At 38.3% G+C, this 16,918-nt stretch overlaps 1 protein-coding gene across 4 annotated transcripts in view; it reads left to right on the top strand.

The window, feature by feature from the left end:
* Positions 1-16,918, top strand: part of hdac4 (histone deacetylase 4) — a 210,924-nt gene that overhangs the window by 181,349 nt on the left and 12,657 nt on the right. For all 4 annotated transcript variants that reach the window (XM_079880503.1, XM_079880504.1, XM_079880505.1 and 1 more), the window contains 2 exons: positions 9,617-9,735; positions 11,816-11,949. In XM_079880503.1, the coding sequence (XP_079736629.1) occupies positions 9,617-9,735; positions 11,816-11,949 (253 nt within the window). The remainder of the gene's footprint in view (positions 1-9,616; positions 9,736-11,815; positions 11,950-16,918) is intronic.

Below are 16,918 nucleotides of genomic sequence, written 5' to 3' on the forward strand. Positions count from 1 at the left end.
CTTTTCTGTCTTTTCTTTGTTTGTTTCTTTGGTATCTTTATTTTGTTTGTTCTTTTTTCACCTTATTTTTGTTCTGGCTTTCTTTCTTTTGTTTGTTTCTTCTTTACCTTTCTTTCTGACTTTTTTTCTTCCTTCCTTTCTTCTCACTTCTCACTTTCCCTCTTTTATGCATGTCTTTTTTCCTGGTTACCCTCATCTTTTTTTCCTCCTCACTCTTTTCCCCCCTCCTCAGCGATGTTTTGTGGGCCTCTCGAGACAATACATGCCTTACGGGCAGCACCTTCTTATTTAGACCCAGCCAGTGCCACGTTGCATTTACTGGGGATCAACCCTAGGATGAAGAAAGTAGGGAGAAAAAAGATAAGAAAATTGGCTCTAATGAAAACCAGAAGCCCAGGCACTCTCACCATGAACTTGGAAACAGAAAGGAGAATTGAAGTTAATTCAAACCAGCTCTTCGCAATGCCAGATGACAAGGCTTTGAAGTGCCCCCCTCCCCACCGCCTTTACTCTTTGCATTCTCGCTTTTTTTTTTTTTTTTTTTTGGACGGGGGAGCGATTGGAAAAGCCTTTGAGACTGATGGATAGCCATGACTAGCATTAACCCTTCACTGCCCTTTTTTTTTTGGTTTTACAAGTGCATGATCCTTCTGTTCCAAACCACTCTTGGCATGTTCCAGCTCTGGGATTTGGTGGACCCGTGAGGTGGGATCGGTTTTCGAGAGCCTTGTGGTTCCAGTCCATGTAATTTGTCTCAGTCCATTGCAAGGAAATTTGCGCAGGCTAATGCTAATTACCAGTCATAAATCCTTGCCTCATCTTGCACGTCATGGTTGAGTCTTCCTCGTCTGTGGATCCGTTCTCTGTGTGCCCCCCTGGCAAACATGACAAAGTTTCCCTGAATAAGCTTTTGTAAGAGGATTCATAGCCAGTGAGTTTCGGGTGAGGCGGATGAGCATCTAGAGAGATGGAGGTCGACGTTTGTCTTGCTCATGCCATGGGACAAAGACGTTTCCAGAGTGTTTGTGTGTGAGACGGAAAGATAAAGTGCTCGCAACATTGTATATCCCAGACACGCGGTCCTGTACTCTCATGCCAAGCTCCGCTGTCTTCCCACAGACCCCACAGCGAGGCAGATGGGCTGCCACTGGGGAGAAGAGGAGGAGGAGGAGGATGATGAAGACCTTCTCACGCTCTGTAGCCTTGTGTTCCTGAGACTCTAAGGCTGTTTTCACACTTGGTTTGATTTTTTGGTCCGAACCACAGTTTGACAAATTGTGTACCATCTTTGAGTTCACATGAATCCAAATTTTATTGTTTGTTGATGTCTGTCTTTCCTTTGCTTGTCTGTTTGTTCTGTCTTTTTGTTTCTTTGTTCCTTTCATTTGTTTTTGTTCTTCCTTCCTTCCTTTCTTGTTTATTCATTCCGCCTTTTGTTTCTTCCTTTCTTTTTTCTTCATCAATAGCAGTTAACTTCAAGTTAATCATGATTGCTCTCACACAAATTGTAAGTTCACATGAAGAACCCCAGGCCACAGTTTCAAGCAGGCTCAGGTGCAGTTTCCTGTTGCGCATCGTAGTAAAAGAAAAAACAGTTTCACATCAACCTAATTCACATCAAATGGACTCCACAACACAACCTCTGGGTCTGGGTATTGGCCTGATGTTACCACAAAAAAGTAGCACTTAGCAATAGTAATGCCTCTAAATTAATGTAAAAATGTCATATTTAGTGATTATCCGGAACAGTAGAAACACGTACATATTTGTGGGGCTTGACATTAACATATGGGGATTTCAGCAGTGAATTTCTTATTTTTTTTTATTTATTTTTTTTTTTTTTTTAAATTGTAGCCTTTTAAAAAGTCATCTGAAAAAATAAACTCAGTGCAGTGTAGTGATATCGATATGCATTTGAAACGCTTCCAATACTCATTTTTCCTCAGAATAGATATACGATGCCAGCTGTTGTTTCTCACTCTCTCATCTCTTTGATACACAAACCCGTCTCCCCTCACTCACTCATTTCATTTGCTTCGGATGAATATTGTTGGTGTTTACAGGGCTTAAATTTCAGCGTGGGATTGCATATATTGCGCATAATTTGTCTCATTCCTCCAGATGTTTTGCTCACACCCAAAGTGCGCGTACATAAAGCCGCCTCTCAGTATTAAAATCTCATATTTCCGCTGCTTATTGCGCGCAAACAGTCAAATACACACAAAATAATGTCAAAATGCCGGTCCTGGCGAGTGTTCACGTAAACACATTCAGTTCTGTTTTAAATGAACGTAAACAGTTGAGAAAGAAAACACTTTGGTAACAGTTAATGGGCCTGTGTCTTAAAGTGACAGCACCCTAATATACCTGCTGCCAAATTATGAGATGATATTAAAAATATCTATATGGCAGCTTTCCCCCATGGTATTGATGTCAAAATTGTGGCCAGTGAAAATACTGAGTGGCTAATAACTCTGGAAAACCACTAGCCTCAGTGTCTGGTGAGCAAAAAAGTTCATGTCAAACCCTGCATATTTGATACAAGAAGGAACTAACATTTGTGTTAATCGTCCATGGTGCAGCCATATTAGCTGCCAAAGCTGATAATCTCAAATTGGCTAAAGATATTCAGCCTGGCCAATATCTCTCTCTGTTTTGAATTACGTTATACGTCTGCTTGCAAATTTCTAAAAACGTTCTATTTGACAGCATAACTTTGAGTATCTCTCCTCCTATTTCGCCCTTGAATTTCAACTGCAGCGATAGTGAGAGAATCCAGATCTTTGCTTTTTTTCCACTTGTGTCATTAGTGAATGTAGAGCCCAAACCGCAGGCAGCAGAGATCCTCTCTGTGTGTTGTCATTTACTGATGTGACTGTCAAACGGATGGTCCGCTGGATCTGAAGGGGCCTCTACATGCGAGTTCTGGAGGAATGTGATACTGTGTTCAGGTGCGGTGTGTGAGGCCATGAACATTTCCCAGCGGACCTGTCTGTGAAGGGTGAGCTCATGGCTGATGAGAGGTGCAGCGTATGATGCATGATCAGTATTTGTGAAGGACTGCACTCGCTGTATTTATGGACAGGGACAATTTATGGACAATTTATGAATTTTAAATTGGTGTTTTCCAGGCCTGGAAAAGTCATGTAAATAAGTAAAAAGCCTTCTGTATTGTTCACATTCACAATGAACCTTTTGGGGAGGAATTTTGACTTTTTAGTGTGGTTTATATGGTTATCAGGTTTGCTGGTATCGGATATTTAATTTCTGCACATTTTTGCATTTAGATTACCTTTGCGGTCTTCAAATTTTTTTTATTTTTTTTTATTTGATAACACTGATGTCATCTTTAACAAACATCAGAAATTATAAATTTTTGAATGTCCTTTTTTATTATGTTGTGATTCCTAATTTCACTTTTAAAACATGGCATTTAAAACTTAAATATAAATGTGTGTGTGTATATAAATGTATATGCAGTAGTCAAGATTTGAAGTGGATCAAAAAAGTTAATCAAAGTTGTCCTAAGACAAGAACGGGTACTGTTCATCTTTGATGAAATGTTTTGATCCACTATAACTTCTGTGTATGTGTGTGTACACACAAACACACACACACACACACACACACACACACATACACATACACACACACACACACACACACACACACACACACACATACACATACACATACACACATACACATACACAGAAGTTATATATAACACATACACATACTATGTATATATTCACACACAACTGTATTATCAGCCAATTATTGGTTCTCGGCCATGAAATTACTATCAGTCTGCATTTTTACATCAGATTAACATTTTACATACTGATTAAATAACAAGATAAATCATATGAAAAGATCATGGCAATTCTTTAGTCAACAAGTGTGGGAACCCTGAATGGGCAACAGAGAAGAGAGGTGACGAAAAGACTTTAAAATAGCAGCCGAATGAATCTAGATACTTGTATTTGCGTGTGTGTGTGAGTGTGTGAGAGTTAGGCGTAACAGTCCAAGTCTGGAGCAAACCCATCAAAGGTCAAAGGGATCTAGTAGAGGCCCTATCATCTTGTGAGAAATGAGCCCTCGGCTTCTCATCTGCGTGTCCTGCTCTGGAGCCTGACGCCGGGTCTCAGGAAGACTCACACAGGAGCTCCTGGAGGAAAACATCCCATAAGACCTGCAGAAATGAGTGAGGTTTAAGAGAAGAGGGGCCACTCGCTGGTTCAGCGATGCTGTTGGTCTTCAAAGTGGCGTGGTGTGATTTGATTTGTGTTCGTTGTGTGTCTGTGTGGTCTCGCCAGTGATTAATCCTGCTTTTTTTGTGGCAATTGGATTGAAATGCAGGAATGATCATATCCGTCAGCAGAAGCGGCCGTAAAGCAGCCAAATAAGCTGACAGTCAGCAGAGACAGGAGTTTGGAAGGCTCCCACTCGGAGCAGGATGCCTCTACGTAGCTCGTAAATCTCAGCATCCATGGCCTAATTAGTAAAGCTCTTTTTCATCTCCGCATCAACGCTGTCTGATTCATGAACGCGCGGGCTTTAAAGAAGACTTTTCCACACGGGCTTGATAATTGATCGTGCGGTTTTTAGAGAAGAGGCGCGTTTTTTGTGGCGGGGGAATGTGATGATGCGAGCAGTTTTGGCGGGCGCCTGAAGCTTGCTCGTCTCTGAACATCAAAGCGGAGAACGGAAGGTTCTGGCCGCTCGCCCGCTCTGCTGCTGTCGTACCGAGGACCCCTCTGTGAGTCTGCGGCTGCCCTGTGAGTGCCTGTGGGCTGTGTGGAGCTTTGATTTGCCCAGGGCTAGACTGGAGGAAGGCTTTGTGTGGGCGCACCGCTGCTGTTTCTGGCGAGCTAGGAGGCTCTCGATGTGAGGTGTCACCTGTGATGGAAAGTGTGACCGTTGAGCAAAGCTCAGCCTTTCTTTTTTTTTTTCTTCTTGCTGTGTTAGTGAATAAAGGTCTCATTAATAGACGTTCTAGCCTGAGATCTTGACCTTAAAGGGATGGTTCAGCCAAAAATGAAAATTCATTCATTTGCTCGCAAACATGTTGTTCCAAAACATGTTTGATTTTCTTTCTTTTGCAGAACACTTTTTTGCAGGTGATATTTTAATAAATATTATTTTCAGTGGAATTAATAAAAGCCTCAGAAAAATAATATATATATATATATATATATATATATATATATACAGCTCACTGATCATTTTCCAGGTGTTCCGTGACAACCAGATTTTTCAACAATTACACAGTAAAATTGCCCCTTTTACTTTGTTGCATGGATGAAGCAGGTGAAATTTTCCACCCCCTACTGGACAGAAGCATGAAGCGCTGGAGAGCGGCAGCAACCTGCACACTTTTACTGGACAGCCGCTTAAATATGGGGTTGTCATTTGTCAAAGCACTTGGAGAATGATCAGTGAGACTTTTTTGCGAGTCACTATGTGTTTCCATTATATTGAATTCACCAAACCGGATATTCACTAACATGCCTCCTTTTGCATTCTGCAGAAGCAACAGCAGTGGGTGATGTGATTTTTTTTTTTTTTTTGCACAATATATTGGTACCATATCGGTTATAGGCTAATATGAGAGTTTAGTAGGTTTTTTGTGTGTGTGTCTGTGTGTGTTTTATTCATCTATATTCAACAATATTAAATATTTAATTGTTCATATTTCCCTTTTTTACATTGTGATTCAATTTTCCCTTTTAACACTCACTTAAAGTTCATCTTTATTTTAGTTATTTACTTTATTCTAATAATTTTATAACACTTTTAAATGTAATCTTTAGCAAATTGTGAAAATAATATCCATATTTCATCCTATGCATTATAATGTTGTGACGCCTAAATTCACTTCTAGCGTTTAAAATTATTGATTTTAGATTTTAATGTTTAGTTTTAATGGGGGGGGGGGGGGTTGTTGTTGTTGTTTCTGTTTATTTAGACAAAATAGTATAGAATTTTAACATTGACAGTATATATCAATATTTTTGCTTCTTTTTATTAAATAGTTTAATAAGTATGTTAAATGTAATCTTTAGCAAATTTCAAAATGAATATCCATTTTCCATCCAGTTAATTTTAATGCTAAGATGCCTAAATTCGCTTGTAGCATTTAAAATGATTGGTTTTAATGTTCTGGGTTTCTTTCATATTTAATAATTTTAATAATTAATTTAATGTTGACAGTTCCGCCAAAACATGGAATGAAAATTCTTATGTTTGGCCTGTTATGTCAGCCAGAATTTTTTTTTGAATGCCTGAATGCCTAACCTCTACACATCTTTCTTTTTTTTTATTATTTGATCTTGCAAGTTTTTATTTTCAACCACTGTTTTAAGGATCTCAGCATGCACCAACACGAGTCACTGTTGACTCTCAAAATAGTATCAAGCAAGCTTGTTTTCACTTAGCAGCTGACCACACAGACACCACTGCGCTTTCCCAGACAACACTGAAAACACTGCGTTCCCGTTGCAGCCGTGTGATGGCATTTCAGCCGCTTTTCTGTGACGCAAACCCTGTTGGACTCTCAAAGCCTTCTGTCATCCTTTCTGAAGCCTTTAGACCTCCAGTAAGTCAGGCAGTGCAGTCAGCTGGGCTCGGTGTGGGGCGCAGGGTGTAATTGAGGTGAGGTTAGGTACTTTAAGATGGAAAATATGACGCACAGCTGTGGACTTTGGCCATCTTAGGAGTTGGGCCTTTTGCCCACCATCGGCAAGAGGACAAGTGCCATATTCCAGAGGCCAGTGAAGTTCCAACCACATCCAACCAGAGACCAAGTATATTGTGCAACTGGGCACTACAGTTAATGCAATGCAGAAAGAAACCTCCCTGCTAGGAGCATACATGAGTCATCGCTGTGTCTAATAATTGATTTTTATTTTTTAAGGAATTTTGAATTTTGGTAAGCTGTATCATGTGAAGGGATATGTTGAATTATTGAGGAATATTTGAACAACTAACATTTTATATAATATAACAAATAAAAAAATTGTATATATTATATAAATTAAATTATACAATTAAAATGAACTTTTATTTAATTTATATATATAAAATATAAAACATAATATATGCATTGCTTAAAATTTCCACTGAATTAATGAGTGAACCGTTTTCCCAAAAAGGCATCTGTTTTGTAAATTACTTTGGGGTAAGTTGTGCCAGTGGTTCAAACAACTAATAGTGCAGGAAATCTACAATAAAGTACAGGAAATTACAAATAATGTTAGTATTCAAAAAGCTGAAGATTATTTCAATGCAATCAAATACTCTGAATATTAAATTATTTCCTGGCTGTATTATATAAAAGATCTTGGAACAGTGTTCAGCATATTAATTAGACGTTTGATGGGACTGTGCATTAGTATTTTTTTCTAGTTTATGTTAATATTAGTGCTGTCAAATCGATTAATCTAACATAAAAGTTTGTTTTTACACAATGTGTATGTATATATTATTATTATTATTATATTTATATATTTTAGTGCTCTCAAATCGATTATTCGCATCTAACATAAAGTTTGTATTTATATAATAAATGTGTGTGTATATGCTGTTACACGTGTGTGTGTGTGTGTGTGTGTGTATATATATATATATATATATATATATATATAAATATAAATTTCATAATTATGATACAATATAATATGATACATGTGCATCTTTTAAGCCTTCTAAATACAGTATATGGTCGCATGACACAGACTGTTAAATCAGGCAGAGATGACACATCTTACCCCACTCTCCCTCACACCATAAACCTCTACTGCATCGAATCTTTATTAACAGCCATGGAAATGAAGCCTTACACAAATCAAGTCTGTAACGTCAACTACACCTACACTTGAGCACTGAGCGCCAAGCCTCCCGCCCCACCAAGCCCAGTTATATATCCAATTTCTCCAGCTGCAGTTCAGAAAGAGAAATCTGTCGTCTTAATATAGCCTCACAGCTGTGAGCCCAGAAGGAATGCAGGGCCTGGCCGCAGTCATAAACTCAAAGTCAGAATATCCTCCGCCTAATCAACGTGCGTGTCGTCTTCATCCGACGTGAGCTTTGATGACCCTTACAGTCCGATCGGCATTGCCAAGACAAACGCAATCGGAGGGTGTGTGCGTGTGTATATACATGGATGTTTTCACGCCATGCACACACCCCAGTCATGTTGTCTTACGACCTCTGCTGAGTCCAACTGCTGTCTTTGCAACAGCCAGTCTTGGTTTAGAAATCGCGACTTTACCACAGAATGAGCCGTTAAAACCACATTCGTCCCATGAGTCATACTGAATCTAGTCTCGTTTCTTTGAATTTAAATGTCTCCCATGATGGCAACTGGTGTTTTGGGGGAGTTTGGACTATGTTTAACATACAATTGCACTGCTTCATCATCTTTGGGTTGTTCACAAAAGAAATGGTCGTTTACGTCATTCAAAACCTGTATTATTTTATTCCTGCTTTGAAACACAAAAAAAAACTATTTGCAAAATGTTCATGGTGCTTTCTTCAATGCAATATGAGTAAATGTCAACCAGGACCTGCTAGCCTCCAAAAAAGCATCATAACAGCTTCCTAAAGCAGTCCATATGAATACATTGTTTTCAAAGACTTTAACTGAAAATTAAGACACTGATAATTTAGCTTAAAATATCTTGGTCACCATTCACTGTAATTGTATGGGGGGAATGCAGCTATAACATTCTGCTATAAGGGTGTTTCTTCGACTTTAATGTTCCAGGGATTCACTTTTTTCATTTTGTTAAATGAAGGTCACGTTAAAAACGTAAGTCTTTGAAACGTTATACCATGTACTCATAATTTAGTGTTTCTACTTTTCAGATGCCTTTTATTTATAGACTTTATTGTATTACCCTTGTCCCAAACACAGACTTCCAGTCTTAAAACATGAAAATCCATCATAAAAATATGTTTTGTACATTTAAAACTATTGTATTCTAGACAAAGAGTGAATGTCAAAAAACAATTCAAATTATTATTATTGGCACGTTTTGCAGTGTCATTTCCACCACACTGAACAATGTTTCCCCTAATGAAGTTTTAAGCAAGGTAGATATCACTTCTGAACTGTTTAATTGAAAAAAATAAATAAATATAAATACCAGTCAAGATTTGATTTCCAGTCAAGCTGCAATTTTGTCAAATTATGCAAGAACAGTGAAAATATTATTTAATTGTCTGTATATAGAAGACATAAAATGCGAATTAGTCTTAGCAAGACAAAGGATTTGGTTAAAATGTCATTTCCACCACCAATTCCATCACAGAATGCTATTAAAAACAATGCATAAAATGTGAGAGGGTGGAAATGGCACTGTGGCGGTATTTATATTTGTATTTTTTTCAATTAAAAAGTTCACATGTGACTCATGTTATCCACCAATGGACATTATTTTCTATGTCCAGAGGGACAAAAGTGGCCATAGTTGAAAAACCATCTAAAAATATCTCCACCAAAGAAAGTAAATAATAAAAATGACAGTGAATAAATAACGCCGTTCGTTTTTGGCTGAACTATTCCTTTCCGAAACTCATGTGGTCTTGTTTTTGTCTTTTTTTGTTAAAGGACGGTGGTGATGCCTATTGCGAATGAGTTCGCTCCGGACGTGGTGCTGGTTTCTTCAGGCTTCGACGCTGTGGAGGGGCACCAGCCACCTCTGGGAGGATACAAACTCACGGCTAAATGTAAGCGTTCTGCGTTTCCCTGTACTTGGGAACATTCTCGTGGAATGAAGCGGTTCAGAGCAGAAAGATGAGTCATTGACGTGGAAGTCAGCCTTTGTCCCACTCCTCTCTCTCTCGCTCATTTCTCATGTCTAAAAGCTTTCATTTCAGGCAAATTTATCATGTGCTAATACCACAAAAACAAGAGACCACACTCTTGTGTGCAAAGTCTAATCCCTGAAGGGAGGGATTGTACCAGTCATCCTGTCTCATGCTTCCAGATCCCTGATGTTTTTCCTTTATTTTTTCCCCCCATGTGTGCATAATATCAAGAAAGCATTCCAGGCTTGTTTCTAAATCAAACATTTAATGATTATACAGCACTTGTTATTGGGGTCCAAAAGGCTGCTTTTATCCTGTTAGAGGGATCATAAGGCCAGCTCTTGTAGATTACATCTCCTGGTCATGTCAGTGCTGGAAACGCAAAGTAGAAACACTGTTCGCTTAAAACATTTGCCCAGAGTCTAAAGAAAGACAGGTTGTCCGGTCTGAATTTGCACCATTCTTGCATCTAAAAGTGAACTTTTAAATCAGATTCATTCCATCTGCTGATCTAAGAATGATTCGATCTGTGCCGGCGTTTGTTTTTCATTTTTCCGCTTAACTTAAAGGAACAAGTCACCCAATAAATATTTCTGACGTTATGCTCTCTCACCCTATTGTCATTTCAAAATTTGTACGTGGTTTTTTGTCTCGTTTAAAAAGGACTAAAAAACAAGGCCACATTATTTGTACGCCATATGTCAAGTCTGAATGAAACACGTTTTTATTGGCTTATCTTCCTCTCTGCAAGAGCTCATAAAAGTCTCAAATTAAAATATGGTGAATATGGTGAAATTCAAATTAGACTAGTTTCACCAAGTTTGGCATCATTGACAGCAAACACCATTGGTTTTTGTTTGTCATAACTGAACATGGTGTGACAGTTTGAAGGACTTTTTTCATGAAATGGAGTCATAAATAACGGATGGAGTTTTGTTTCCCCACACAAAGCGATCATATGACTTCAGGAGACTTGAAATATAAAGTCCACGTGTTGTACAGTCTACTTTTATGATGGTTTATGGAGTGGACTTAGTCACCATGAACTTTCATTGTGTGGACAAGAGCTTCGTAAATATTCTCCAAATTCAAAAATAACGCGTTTGGAACGACACAAGGATTACTGATAATATTCCTCTCTACCAGAACTCACAAATTTCAGATTCAAATTATACGCCACGTTTTTTTCAACATTGACAGCAAACGCCATTAGTTCTTGCATGTCATAACTGATTTGGAGAAAAATTAGGTTTTTCAGTGAATTACATCTATTGAAAAACTTCAGAAGACTTTGTACAGACTTCTTTTGCGATTATTTTTGGGGTGGAAGTGGTCACGATGAATTGTCGTTGTATGGGAAAGAGCAGCGTAAACATTCTCCAAATGTCCCCCCATACAAAATAACAGCATAAAAGTTTGGAACGTCACAAGAGTGCATAAATAATAACATATTTTTTTTGTGTTGGGAGTACCATTCCTTTAAGAAGGATGTGCACAAGCACAGTATGCGCATCATTATTCAGAGTAGCTGCGGTTCTGGTGCAATTTGTGTTGCATTTGATATGTTGCATAAAGTTAGTATCAGGTTCTCAGTGGTTGAGCTGTACTGGACGGTTCCTTCTCTTATGCTCTGCAGACGTGTTGAAGAACATCGCATTGGACCATGTCATGCCAGTAAAGAATTAAAACTAAATAAATTCATCTAGGATGGCCTTGAATGTGATTCTTTGGGAAAGGGAGGTATAGCCGGATACATATATTCAAACAAAGATCAAAAGATGCCTGGAGCCAAAAAACCAAGCCACATTTATTAAAATTAAACCTGCCTCGGATTACATGTTTAGTCCCAGTAAATCCAGAGTGTCGTCTTTTTAACGGAGAGAATGTGATGTAATACTGTCTTTCTTTTCCCTCTTTATTTTTTTTCTTCATCTCTGATTCCTTTGATCAAAGGCCAGCCACCGGTTTCTATAACCCCCTCTTGTATTTCCTTTGGCAGGTTTTGGCTACCTGACCAAGCAGCTGATGGGACTGGCCGGCGGCCGGCTGGTGCTCGCACTGGAGGGGGGTCACGACCTCACCGCCATTTGCGATGCCTCCGAAGCATGCGTTTCTGCTTTACTTGGAATCGAGGTAAGAGCAGACTGGAGATCAGACGGGGAGGGTGACTCAGGGATGGACGGGGCTTTATGAATGGAGGAAAACATGAAGGGATTTTACAGAATGACAACATCCTCCATTGTTCAATAATATGGATTTTATATCCAGATGAGCCAGCTTTTCAAGTTGTATTTGTCTTGAGAGAAAAATGGATAGTTTTAAAGGTGAAGTTATTTCTTCTAATGACACTGAACAGAACTGGAAAAATAATGACTGTTCTAGTTTCAAACAGATTCAACTCTTTCATTAATTGGACAAACAGTTAGTTCCACCTCGCTCACCACATTATTTAAACAAATGATGTTATCAATAATGCCATTTGATGCAACGGACATTACAAACTCAACATATCTACACTCTAGTATATATATATATATATATATATATATATATATATATATGAAGAGTTCAGATGCAAAAGCCTCTAAGTGCCATCTGAAATTTTTTTCTTGAATGATCATTTTTATCAAGCTCGTATAATTAAGTTCAGTAGTTTCACTTAAATGACAATTAATAGGTCATTTTCATTGCTATTTAAGTGAAATTACTGAACTTAAATATACGAGCTTGTTAAAAATGATCATTCAAGAAGAAAATTTCAGATGGCACTTAGAGGCTTTTGCATCTGAACTCTTCATATATATATATATATATATATATATATATATATATATATATATATATATATATATATATATATATATATATACGTGTGTGTCTCTGTGTAAATTGTATATATACATACACACACACATACAGTATATATATATGTGTGTGTGTGTGTACTTGTTTTATTTATTTCATATAGAATTTATTTTTACAGGAAACTGGAGTGTAGATGGGTTGAGTGTGTCATTTATTTATTTTTATTATTAAATTAATAATAATAGCAATAATAAATGAAATAGTAACTAAACTCCACTTTCCTGCAAGAAATGGTATATATACTCAACGTTTATACTCAAGTTTAGTTATTTTTTTATTATTAAGATTTCTTTGAGACACATAACGAATTTTATACAATTATTTTATACAATTATACAATTTTAAGCGTTCCTGTGCAGTCCACACAGTCGGTCTATGCTGGACGTTGTGTTTCTGTTTTTACAGTGTCACACTTAGTGAATTTTGTGTTAAGTTAAAAAAAAAAAGTTTGAGATTTACACAAGAATCCCATCGTGTGTCTTCTAGCTGACTTTCAGAGCAAGTCTTCTGCATAGCAGTTCTGCATACTGATAACTGGCCAAACTGAGCAAGTGAATGTTCCATCAGCTGAGCTCAAGCTGTTTTTTTTACTGGCCCTGGGCCTTGTTCTCAAGCCCTGTCCTCTGTCCTCCCACCCAGCTTTTGTATAGGGTGTCACAGACTAGATGTTTGTCAGGGTGTGTGTTTAACAGCACTCCCTTTGTGCTGGCCAGCCACCAAGGTTCAGCTGACATAGTCAAAGTCCAGTCTGAGGGTGGGAGTGAAAGAATTGCGAACGGTTCACTGTCCGCACATGGAGAAACAAGACAAATGAAGCTTTGGGGCGTCATTTATCCACTTGTCTCTGTGTCAAAGGAAGAATAATTTCTTTTATGTTCCCATCTCTCATCTTCACTGCTATTCTTTCTCTTCATCTTCTTTATTCAGGGCCTTTCCTTTCTCTTTCAATATCAAATACATTCTCATTTTGGCTCTGCTTTGCTGTCTAAACAGCAGCCTAAATGAACCTCGTAAGTGATTTGGAACTCTGTATAGACATCAACTTATTGCATCCATCCTCAAATGATTTCAATAGCATTTGACATTGGCATGTTGCTAAGCTAAAGATGCGATACTCTAATCAGCTAAAACTACATAGCACAACCAAATGTTGGACCTGTGATGCCTTGAAATGTTGCCTGTGTTGGCAGCTCACTATCTCCATTCTTTCTTGGAGATTTTGTGTTCTCTGTCTCTTCCAGAAAGGCTCTCTCGCACGGTTTGACGTGAAAGACAACTAGTTGTCCAGTCTGGTTCCTTTCTCCTTTCACTCGGCACAGGTTTTTTGAGGGTGCGGTTAATTCTGAAAATGTATTGGTGTGAGTTTGTTTAAAGAATGCAGTTGTCACTCCCATAAATAACCGTACTGTGTGTGAATGTAACCGTATTAAAGGGATACTTCACCGATTAGCATTAAGCTTTGTATCAGTAGAAACCCAGTAGTATTTTTGAATGACCGTGCTTCCCTCCCTCATGTCCCCCTGAGACGAGAGATTTCTGTATTGTGTGTCTGGGGAAAAAACCTCCGATGACGCATAAATCGTCATTTACTGTCATCGGAGGCTGTTTTGGCCAGAGGCTAGAGACTGCAGCCAGTAGGAGGAGCTAGTCCTGCATGTTTTCAACCCGCCCATAGGGGGATCTCACGATAAAACCGCGTCTTTTCAGTTTCAAGTCAACTAGTAGCCTAGTTGTATCATTTCTTCCGATACTGCCCTCTAACTGGTAGGCGTGGCTTGGGTGTGGCCTCGTAGTGCAGCGAAGCAAGTGCATTCTGGGAGTTGTTGTCATTTTCTGGCTTTTCTCAGTCTAGAAGGCACCAACTTCTAAAATAATTTCACATTTCTACTACATAAATGACCCAATTTAAATACACATTCATCTTTCCAACGGTGAAATATCCCTTTAAGGACTCAAATACAGGACTGACAACTGTACACTGCTGCTGTGTGAACATGGTCTCTGACTGGTAAACATGGATATTATGTTGCTTCTGCTATTTAGGGATAATACAATATATCCTGCGTCCTTCTCCTAGGCTCATCTTGGGTTTCTGATCATGCAAGAGTGGCATTGACATGTATATGTAGGTAGTAAAGCATTAATGTTAAATCCTGAAAGTCAAATACATTGTTTTATCAAAACGCAAAATTTGATCCTTCATGATATGAGCCCTTTAAAAAATTGAGATCAAAGAAATAGAATTAGAAAACAAAGGACAGATAACAGGGACTACTGCAGCTCCATGTGTGAAACAGATTTTGTTTCATTTAATACATGCTTTAAATATGTTTTATTCTCAAGAATTAATAGAGCCCTGATGTTGACTTCATAAAAACAGTCATATTTTGTCTATGATTCGTTTGACAGAATTGCATACAAAAATAGGTTTAAGTGAATTGACAGGCGTTCGGACATCAGAAATTGTGTGTATTTTGAGAGAGTGACGATGTGGCACATCCTTACAGAGTTAACTTCTATTGGTTAAGGAGTGAACCTGTTGAAACCATCCATGCAGACCCATTGAGCCTCTAAAATACGATCCCAGCCCATGTGGATCCCGACATTTACACTTGTGCTGAGCTTATACAGCTTCCCAGAGGCTAGCTTAGCTGAGCGCTGGGACTTAGTGTTCAGAGCAGGGCTCTATCATTTTGCCACTCTTACGGTCAGCTGAGAGGACGGGCCTCATTCCTGGTGTTATTGAAGCTCTAGAGACAAGCCTGTAAATACATTCCTGGAACAGTAAAAGTGAGCTGTCTCCACTCCATTTCTGGGGATGAGAGGAAAATAAACAGGATAATAAAACAAGGTGAGAGTGGTTGTGTGCTCTCCTTGACTTCTGCACCAGAAATTAGACTTATGTTAGTTAGTTCTGTCACTATGTGACACTTTTGGTATGCTACAGACATTGCAGATGTTAGAACAGTAAATGCAGTAACATTATAAAATATTATAACAATTTAAAATAAATATATATTTTTTTAAATCAGCATCATTACTCCAGTCTTCTGTGTCACATGATCCTTTAGATATCTTTCTAATATGCTGATTTGTTGCTCAAGAAATGTTTCTTATTATTATCAATGTCATTTGTGGTGCTTAATATTTTTGTGGAAACTGTAATAAAAATTTTTTCAAGAATCTTTGAAAATTTAAAAGAACAGGATGTTTGAATTAGAATTTTATTTTTAACAACGTAAAAGTCTTTACTGTCTCTTTTGATTTAATGTCCTTGCTCAATGCAACAAGAATTTGCCTTACGCAATCAACAAGAATTTTATTTATTTATATAAACATGCTAATCAAGTCAGAGCTCACCAGGTTTAATAAGTTAATATTTTCTTTTCATTTTTTCATTGCTGCGAGTGAGCCTATTTCTTGTAGCTTTTTATTTGTGTTGTTAACAATTATTATTATTAAGTGTCAGCTCATTAGTCATGTAATGTATAATAAGAATAATATTAAATATTACAGAATATAATATAATTTCTAATCATTATAATTGGATGGATGGATAGATAAATGGATGGATGGATGAAAGAAAGAAAGAAAGAAAGAAAGAAAGAAAGAAAGAAAGAAAGAAAGAAAGAAAGAAAGCAGCTAGTGTGACCTGTACATGTGCATGGGATAGGAATGAACTTTTTCTCTTACCCACAAGGCACTGTGTGTCTCCACAGTCACAGGCTTGTCAGAAAATAAATGCACTAACTGATCTGGACCTGTTTGCTTTTAGAGTAGAACCACATACTAGCAGTCCTAATGCAATAATCATAATCGGTTTACCTGCGCCAGCATTCGGTCGGTGGCAGACAGCGAGTCTGCAGGCCCGCCTGACGCTGCCTTCATCTCCAGTTTGCCCCATGGGAAGGTTAGTTGTCATAGCAGGAAATGGATAAAGGAGACGGAGGCATTGAGCAAGCAAAACTGCTCAGTAAAGGGCCAGTTTCAGCTGCCTATCGAGTGCACTCCCTGGAGGGATGTTCAGAGGGGGCTCGGAGTATCTCACGCTCGCTCTCTTCCCTTTCAGCTTACCGACGCTACCAGAGGCCCATCTGAAAGCAGTTATCTTCACACCTCTCGCAGACCGGGGAGACACACATGCAGACTTAAAGTAATCAAAGGAAATTAGGAAGCACAAAGTACAGAGGAAGCGTATGTCATAAAGCTCGCGAGTGGAAGGACTGACTATCCCATG

The sequence above is a fragment of the Squalius cephalus genome (assembly GCF_949319135.1).
Source record: "Squalius cephalus genome assembly, chromosome: 9".
NCBI lineage: Eukaryota > Metazoa > Chordata > Actinopteri > Cypriniformes > Leuciscidae > Squalius > Squalius cephalus.